This window comes from Cupressus sempervirens, chromosome 9 (genome assembly GCF_028749045.1).
Source record: "Cupressus sempervirens isolate cs-2001-9-10 chromosome 9, ASM2874904v1, whole genome shotgun sequence".
In the NCBI taxonomy this organism is placed as follows: domain Eukaryota; kingdom Viridiplantae; phylum Streptophyta; class Pinopsida; order Cupressales; family Cupressaceae; genus Cupressus; species Cupressus sempervirens.
Window position 1 is genome coordinate 654,343,352 of NC_143126.1, and position 10,464 is coordinate 654,353,815.

General features: G+C 32.0%; 1 protein-coding gene across 1 annotated transcript in view; it reads left to right on the forward strand.

The window, feature by feature from the left end:
- The window catches only part of LOC149540429 (Nucleoporin, Nup133/Nup155-like protein), a 161,227-nt gene extending 160,116 nt beyond the window's left edge, over positions 1 to 1,111 (forward strand). The window contains exon 8 of the mRNA XM_089801538.1: positions 47 to 1,111. Within this exon, the coding sequence (XP_089657664.1) occupies positions 47 to 589 (543 nt within the window). The 3' untranslated portion in view covers positions 590 to 1,111. The remainder of the gene's footprint in view (positions 1 to 46) is intronic.
- The last annotated feature ends 9,353 nt before the right edge of the window (positions 1,112 to 10,464 follow it).

Genomic DNA, 10,464 nt, shown 5'->3' on the forward strand with positions numbered 1-10,464 from the left:
ACCTTTCCATTAGTTCTAATGTATTTATTAATTTAATCGATTCCAGGAAGAAGTGCATCAGATGGATCTTTCTGGTGATGAGGTACTCAATCCAAGACAATTAGTGGAAATCTGCCTGAAAAGTGAACATCGGGAGCTTGTTTTAAGGGCATTTGATGTGTTTGCTTGGACTGGAAATGCTTTCAGGAGAAACAACAAAAGTCTTCTTGAAAATGCTTGGGTTCGTGTGGCAGACATGGATAACTGGGCCAGAATTAGTCAGTCATCCAAGGAACAAGGATGGAGTGACGATCAAAACCTACAAATGTTGGAGAATACAGCACTCTTCCATTGCTCAAATAGGTGCTACGGTGCTGGAAGCAGCCTTTGTTATGAAGGTTCATTTCAGGAAGTATTGCCTTTGTTGATAGAGGATGCTGACCTGTCAAACATTAAAGACAGAGATATGGCTAAGTGGTCAGTAGAGGCAATTCTTATGCAGCATCCAGATTTCCCAGAGGCAGGTCAATTAATGCTGACAGCAATCAGGGCAGGAAATTTCATTGGAGCTGGCTCGGATGCTGAAGATGCTGGTCTCATGTCAGATTAAATTTACTGGCCATGAACTTATTCAAATTTGGTTGTTCATTTTGACATGTAACTGACACTATTCACAATAGTGATGAGGTGATGCATAAGAAGGGGGGTATTTTTTCGTGTCGGGTGGATTTGTGTTACATATTTGTTGGTTAATTTGGAAAAGCAAATGAATCTTCTGTTTTCTTGAATGTCACTTTTGGCAGGATGCTAAAGGGGCCTTGATGTCAATACCATTTTGAATGGCATGTCTCTTATGCCATTCTAACAGTTACCAATTTGAGATTTGTAACTGCCATCAAAGCTGCGCTGAGAAGGAGCTAATTTAAAGATGTTAGATTTGGTATCAAATGTTGGGCAGTGAATAACATAATGTGTTTGAAACTATGGCCTCTTTGGCTCTTTGAGTTTGAGATGTCAGAAGAGTTGAAAGAAGGCCTTGTAAATTTTGACCAGCTTTAGTTGTACAGTTGAACTTGAAAATGTTCCAGTAGAAATATTTGCATTTTAATGGAAGTAAATTTTAAGCACTGAATACCGAATTTAATGAGTTGTTGAAAACTTTAAACAACAAAGTGCCTTGTGTTTTTTATTCAATAAATGCTGTTGACAGGAACTATGAACTGGAAGTGGGGTTTTGAAGGACCCTGAAACCTTGCTCAACAAGAAATGTAACAACATGAGACCAGAAGCAACAATGAAGCAGACCTTATGATGCAGGAGGATTGATTTTTTTGTGTTTTTGTTTCTTGTTTTCCTTATTTGGTCCTGTGTTTTTGTTTCTAGTTTTTGGTGTGCTGTCTTACTTGGAGTCTTTTTTGGGTGTGTCTCCATTTCCCTCAAAACAGTTTGGAAGAGAATCTCTGAAGTTCACATCTCTGCTCTTCTACTTTATTTGCCAAATTTAGCATGGATTGAACGTGGGATTTCTTGTGCTTGCAATGGTGGGGAGATGATTTTGTGGAAAGTTTTTGGAAAAAAAAGTAACCAGTACAGGGAAGAAAGAAAAAAGAGAACAGAAAGAGCTCACAGATCTTCTGGGAATCGGTGGCAGTTCCATGCTAGAGATGTACAAACTCCATTCTGCTAAATAATAATAAAAACTCTGAAAGCTTCCATTAATTCTGGCTCTTCTGCTTCTGGACCATCATTATTGAAGATGGCCTGCAAGAGTTGCCCAAATTCTTGAAATCACACACTTTAAGCTTTTACTTCATCCTTGCACAGAGAGGTGAACGTACCGATATCTAGCATCAAATTTCTTGTCCAAGTCTCTTTTAAAGCCACCGATTTCACCCACACTGACAGCTTCAACCACATCCTCTTCTAAAATTGTATAATGTCTTCTATATTCTGTGAGATGCCATTACCTCAATACCAAAAAGGCCCTTGACAAACGAAGAACAAAACTACTGCAGTGGGACAGCCATAATAACAGTCAAGCAGGTTTGAATCTAAACCTAAGGGATCTCCATAGTGGAATTAAAGATGACCCTTTTAGGTTATCCTGCATTTTTTTTCGAACTACAAGTCTCAACCAAAGGATATGTATTCACAGCCTCTGGTTTTCCTTTTATCTTAAAGAGGGATCCCTTCGTATCCCGAATGGGACGTGCAACTACAATGTCCAATTCCTTTCCTTTATCCAAAGAAGAGTCAGGCGCAACCATTAGACCCAGCATTTGGTTTATTTCATCCTTAAAAGGAAGACTGGAGTTTCTTCTGCAAGATTCACAGCTCTGTAGTCCGGATCCTTTCCTTTGTTTGTTAAAACAGAGTGTTAACAACAAAATTCCGGAACTCTATCCCACGACCGGGTTTCTCTTTGATATCTTTGAAGTGCCTTGTTCTATTATATAAGATTCAATAATCAAACTTATTCTCGGTACTGGCTGCTTCAAGCAACATCTTTGTTTGCTGCGGCTTATTTTGAATTGGAAGTCTTCGACCTGTTATTTGTGCTATAGATGAATAAAAACAGTTGGCTGTCAGTATTTAACATAAAACAACCAATCCGCACAAATAGTTTCATGGTCTATCAACTAATTGATGAAGAGTTGAAAGGTGTTAAGCTGTTAAAACTCTTAACATCACAATTAAGAGTCGTCAAATGTGGCGTGTAAGATAATTTCAAGGCATTCACATATCAGCTGCATATTGATTGCCTTAAGTGCAAATCATTAATTGTGTATGAAATAGACATAACCTCCATTCTCTCTGTGAATCAATATATCCCTACAAAGGTTTTACATAACAAGCCAGATTAGTTGTGAAGGGTCTTTAGTGTAGGATTATAGAGCTTCTTTGATTCGATTTAGCGTCATGATAGTTAGCTAGCTACTTATGAACTTGAATGCAATCCTGACATTTGGCAAGGACATAATTTCTATATGGAATTAAATGCTAGGTCACTTTTAACGTATTTTTGGTGTAAATTACATTGAACTTGTGGATTAATTTTTTCATATAAATAGGTCCGAAGTAATAAGAGATGGTGCCGGGTTCGAGCTTGAGTAATTTGGATGGATTCAGTAACGTTTGATGAGTTCAATTAAGTAGTTTCTGGTTTATGATTTACATCTTATAATATATATCAATATACAAAAATAAATATTGCTAGATTTTTTTTGAAGGCAAAGTGGACTGGGCCACATATATTAGTAGGTGAGAGTGGAACTTAAGATCTCTTATTATTTCTTTTATAGAAATAGTAATAATTATTATTTCTGTTATGGAAATAATAATAATTATTCAAATATTTAGTACAATTTTGTTTTTTTGAATCTAATGAAGTGTTTTTCTACCTTAACTTCAATTTTTTTTTATAATATTATTATGTTGACATATAAATTAAGTCTTAATGTTTTTATTAAAATGAAAAATTGAAGAATAAATTAAAAAATTATTTTTAATTATTGTAATTGTTTTACTAGGTGATAGGTTATATGCACTTGGCTTCTTGTGTTAAGCCTAAGAGGGAGAGAATGTAATATATGTATAGTGTCGCATGACGGTATGTTTAGTAGCAAACAAAGTGAGTGAATATGCTTTGTTAGTCATCACGCTAGTTAGTTATGATACAATTATTTGCTCCACATATAGGGGATAGTAATAATATTTAGACCGATAAAAAAAAAGTAATAGTAATATTTAGCAAGACTATAATATAAGGCTTTATCTAGTGTAGAACACAAAACTAGAATATTTTAAGTTTTTCCCTTGAAATAGGATAAAAGGGTTCACTTCAAAATGACTATTATTTGGGGTTGTGCTACCTTAAGAATTCAATAATTTAAATCACATAATGAATTGAATGAATATTCTTTTCTCACTCTCATCATGAATATTACAATCAACATACCAATCCATATATATACTGCATTTTTTAATACCACATACAAGTTAGATGAGATAAACTATTAAATTATTCTTAATTGGGAGAGCTAAAATAGTAATTAATACTTATGGAAAAGACAATTGATACATAATAGTAAATAAATGCTCAAAATTGATAAGTTATAGAATATGAGATAAATAGTAATAAAAAAAGAGAGCAAATAATAGAGCTTTCAAATACATATGGATAGTATGCGAGTAGATGAACTGAGACATGAGTCTAAAAATGTTATCAATAATGTAGAAATCAAAAGATAAAGGTGTTACAAGATTAAATACAAGAAACACACAAATGTAAAGAAATAGATTAAATATTAATAATGTATAATAGAACATATATATATTATAGTATTTTAAAATAAATATATACAAAATTTAAAAATTTGAAATACATATCAAAGTATAACTATTAGTGTAATAATGTATTTCTTATTAACTCTATTCTACTTGAGCTAAACTTTAGGCATATAAAGATTAATTCTTTTATTAATTGTTATCAAGCAACCTAGGCTTTCTCTTTTAGGGTTTTGACCTTTTACGTTTTACCTTTCTTTTTTTTAACAAAGATTTGGTTGTGCTTGAGTACCTCATCAGACTTTGTTGTTGGAACTCAAATTTACTTTCAATAGTAGTTTCTAGGTTTTTAGTTACTCCCTAAGTTAATTTTAAGGTTGGGGGGGTGGGGAGGGTAGGGATGTTAGAGTAATAAGACGTTTTCTTATTAACTCTATTTTACTTAAGCTAAACTTTAGGCTTGAGTAAAATAGAGTTAATAATAGATCAAGAGAAAATAAAGCTTCTCACAATAAAAAATACAACTTAATATTCTATTCATTGTTCGCATTTACAATAAGCACACACACATGCGTTATACAAATTGAACCACTGCTTAACAAAGCATGCAAAATACATGCTCTGTAAATCATAGCTTGAACAAATGGTTCAAACAAATAGTTAAAATGCTGATCTGGTGAAATAAATTGAGTCATTGTAAATGCTAAAGTCACTGTTGATCCATCACAAATTGTGGATCAACCGCACAAGTCCTAATAATCACCTGCATGCAAACACCTATCACAGAAAGAGAAAAGAAAGAACTATGGAGGTTGGAATTCACAGATCCATAGAGGAGACATTCTTGATGAGAAAATAGATAAATTGCTATTATTCAAAAAGTGAATGTATGTGCTAATTACAAAGAGAAACCAAATCTTATAAAAGGAGATCTAAAACCCTTAAAGGTAAAACTTGGGTTGTATGATAATAATTAATAAAAGAATCAATAATTATGTGCTTAAAGTTTAGCTTAAGTAAAATAGAAGTAATAAGAAACATCTCTAACAATAATATTATTAGTATTATCAAAATTACTCCAAAACAATGAAATAACATAACATGAAACAATTACATTTTTCTTCTATCAAGTTTGTACAATTACAATGAGGTTTACCTGCTCATGGGTAGAAGAGTTGGGAATATCATCATCGTCCCTTTTATGTGGTTCATCCATATGGTCTTGTTGCAAAGATCCAGTATAAAAACATTAGACAAAAACTTAATAAAAAATGGTGTGTTTGAGTCATTAATTGAAGGTCCATTTAAATGGTGCATAGTACATACTTGGACTCCCATTATAATAGCTTTGTTTGTATTTATGCAATTCAAATTGTAATCAACAAACAAGTCTTCCCCTGCATGTATGGATTTTCTCACACATACAAATACTCAATTTCCCCCGAGTGCCTCAAATATGTAATTGGGCTTTCTCAATAGTTGACCTAGGTCGCATACTATTTATAAAACTTGCAATATTCCTTATTGCTTTTGGCCTTCTATTAATGTATATAGCCATACTTTTACATTGATTATTATCTTTTTGTTGTATATAATTTTTTGAGAGTGCATACCTACTCAATACTTTTTTTTATATTGAAAAATATGCATCCAAGTTTTACAACCATAACAAGGTCCAACATACTCCATCAATTCAACAACTTTTTTGTAAAAGACCTTTATGTCATCCATGGAAAATAGGCTTAAACCATGCAATTAGGATGGTGCAATGTAATATATCCTCTCTCTAACACAAAAATCAGTATTTATTGGAGAAAGTATCTTGAGGACCCATTGTTTCTATAGATATTGGTACCTAAAGTGCACCTCTATGTCACTTTTTCTCTCATGATCATAACAACATGACCCCCTTGAACAAGGAGAAATTTAATGCATTTATTGAATTTCCTTCTAGTCTTTTGATCTCTAATTTATCTCCCTATTTTAGATGTACAACATGTCTCACTTTCCTCTTCTTTTTCTATATTTCACTCACTTGAGGAAGACACATATGACAAATACATATTTTCTAGTACTTGCACTCCATGAAATGGGAGAGATAGATGGTAATGAGAGATATATTTTACAATCAGGAGATATATTACAAGACATGAATATTACTATTGATAATTTTATTAAATAAACTATCTATATAGAGGTTATTGACTTATACTTGTCGATCCATGAGACTTTGTGGGATGCTTCTGAAAGGGGTTTAGTCTCCTGCATATGTAATTCAATTATCTTATGTTAACTAAAAAATCATGATACATATATTCAAATTCACATAGTAGACAACATAAACAATATACGATTATCATAATCATACTCATCATAAGCATCACATATGAATTAAATATATTAAAAGCTACATTGCAAAATATTTATGCAATGGCATTACATAATGAATAAACTTTAATGTAACTATATAAGACAAATATATTTCTATCAAGATATCAATATTAAATAGATTAAGGATTGATTGCATACCTCTAAATTTCATCAACATCATCATCATCTTCATTGTCATTGTCATCATCATCATCATTAGCAGCAATGACATCATCATCATCATCATCATCAGTAGCAACATCATCGTCATCATGTTCTTCCTCATCAAAAAAATTTGCATTGGGAACATCATCGATTAACTGTAAATCATGATCATCATCTACATCATCTTCTACTTTTTCGACATCTTCTTCTTTGATTGCATTGTACTTTATCGCCCTCCCTCTTGGATCTTTTCAACAACAAATGACCAATCTAGTTTATGTGGAACCTCTGAGTAAAATACCTACTCACATTGTCTTGGAAGGACATAGGGCTCATCCTCAATAGGCTCAAATGACCTTGTATTAATAATTGGATATTCATTGTCATGTTCAATAACAGTTCTACCGAGATCATTTTGATTAAGTCATAGCCTGTACCATTTGACAAGAAAGAGATCTATTTTGAATGAATTTAATTCACTCAAGTATATTATCCAAAATACTATAATATCAATTTTGAGACTCTCGAGGTCGATGTAAGTCATTTCTAGATGAAATATTAGTCACTTGAAAGACTACTTATCCTAGAATCACAAGTTTTCTTCTTGTCATCCAACTTTTTGATGCAAAATTTATGACCATTGTAGAACATGGCCTTGTGGTGTTTGACTTGCAATAATATGTCAACCGTGTAAAAATTATTACATCATGTGTTAATAAACATATGCATGATTAACAAATTTATTCCTACTTAGAGATCTCTTAAGCCATATGTTAAATTTATTTCCCTTTGTGTAAAATTAGAATCTCCATTACGACGAGTTTCTTTAATTAATTAAGACACACCTTCCCATGTTAATGTGTGACAAGAATGTTGGCATCATTCAATCCATACTCTCATCCAATCTTGATTGTTTGCAACATACAAATGTAATGCATCCCACCTTCGATGAGATGTACAAAAACAATAGATGACTTACAACAATTTATTTTTAAAATTTAGAATTAATTAACTACAATATCATTTTATATTTTATCACCTCACTTTTCTCAATCTACCTTTCCCCATCAAGTACTCCCCTTCAAACATTTTAATGGAGTTAGGATCCCAATTCAATATATATGGATCATTGTTGTAATCTTAGGAAGATACTCAGTAATGTACACCATAGTCTGATATACCATATATCCCTCCACCATAGAACCCTCAAAATGTGCTCTTTGTCAAACCAATGACTTCAAAGATTTCAAGTGCCTCTCAACCATCCACATTGACCTAGTGTGTATGGGTCCACATAATTCAATCTCCTCAACTTGGTGTATGAGGCAGTGTACTTTTGCATTGAAAAAAGATGAAGGTAAACACTTTTGCATTTCACATATTAGATAAGGAATTCTTCTCTTCCAATATTTTATATCTTTTTTTAATGGATTTCTTTAGATGACAACGACCTACAATACATTCAAGACACAAAAAATATATAAATATGAGTCTTCTAAAAGTAATATACAATACATTACAAAAAAAACAAAAAAAAAACAATTGTAAAAATGATAAATATATACAACAAATTGAATAGATATCATTGCTTACCTCATGTATTTCTCAAGATCATATATCACTTGTTTGATGTTATTGTCAAAATTCTATGGGATAGATAGTGGTAGCATATACTATATACAATAATTATAAAGTGATCATTTCATCATTTTCAAAACTAATCCAATAAAAAGTACATGTACTTTATAAATATATTGTAAATATAGATGAACATGATTGACCTTGATGAAGGTATGCATTTTTAACCTTGGCCCAAATTTAATTTTCTTTGTTATGAGATTGCTTATGCTCATAACAAATCCTCTGGGAAATTGAATTTTTTGAATGACTTCCTTTATGGCATCACTTTAATGCTTCATTAATAACGAAGGAAGGACACTTATATTAATCCGATCTCCATCAATATATGAGTGAATGAAATCCTTTAGTGCATGATTAGATTCGTGAATATCACTAGAAATTAACATTTTTTTTTATCGTTCCTTCCATCCAATATTTTCTACAGTGCCTTAGTTATATTCTTTCCAATATGCATAGTATCAAACAAATGCACAATTTATAGTTGCTCGTAGCAGGACAAACTACTAATTTTTTTGGGATAGCTTTTTAGTCCCTTTGGAAGGTGGTCAATAATGACTTGATGACCTTCATGATTATCAAAAATCTTAATCAATAAATAAAACATAATAGTAATATATAAGTTCCAAACATAAACCATTTGGTGGATCAACATTACCTTGATGATTAATTCTATTATATTCCAACTTCATAGCGGAGGTGTCATTCTTCGTGGCTTTGATGTAGTCTCTTCATTTCCATTAAAAAATATTTTTCTGTACTTTGAGAAGGAAGTTCCTATACTCATCAAACACTTACTTTCCAAAACTTTTTCAATGATGATATTTCATCTTTGGACCACAAACTGGACATGCGAGTTTTCCCTTTGTTTGAAGACCTATAAGATAACAATGTAATTGGATTACTAAATATGTCAATTTTAATGATTAGAATTATCATGCACAAGTGGAATTCACTATAAAATACCTAAAAAATGTGTTAGCCCTAGGGCATCACGTATTGTCCATATAAGCATTTAAATGTAATTGAATTTGTCTTTGTCCCATTGGTCTAGATATGTCATACATAGTGACACCATTTTATAACTCCAAGAACTATTGATAAGAGACTTAATATATGTATTCATATCTTTCACTTGATACTTACCTAGTTGAATAAACAACAACATTAGATAACTTTATTATTGTGACCATTTTATAACAATATTTATAAGTACATGTAGATGACTTTAAATGATAATCTATAAATTGCACCTAGCTACTAAACTTGAATAATCGTTGCATACATGGAATAATGGGGATGTGATAAAGAACCTTGCGAGACACCTTTTTTGTTATTCAATCAGTTTGATATCTACGCATATGACATTCAGAGCATTCTGTTACAAATTCGTGTCATTTATAATATAAAATATGATCATTGGGACAAGCATATATGTCTTTATACTCAATTCCAATATCTTTCATAGTGGTAGATAATTCTCAGTATGAGTGAGGCAAAATATTCGATGGTGGAAACAAAAACTGGCCTATCAATCTACACCTAAAAGTATAAGTTAATATAAACAATATTAATGGTGCATGATTCACATTTTGTTAACTATAATCACATATCTTAACATACATGACATTGTTATTTTGGATAACCATTCACAACTTTTAAGTTCATCAGCAATTAAACAACAGAGAGAAGAGTTGTTTGGAAGCCTTCATAAAGGGGATCATCTACTTTCTCAAGTAGAGGTACATCATGAACAACATCGAGGTCATCATCATCAACATGATCATCTCCACTTGGACTAAATGTGTCATGTATCAATGTATTTGTACAATCATCTTCAATTGTGTTTTTTGGAACATGATCGTCATCTTCCGTGGGATCATTATCTTCACCTTGGATATTAACTTCTCTATGTTCCTTTGCTTCAACAACCATATTCTCGTGATATCGGTGGTTCATATCATGTACATTCCTGAGGAGATCAACCTATATAAAATCAATGAACATAAATAAAACATGATCATG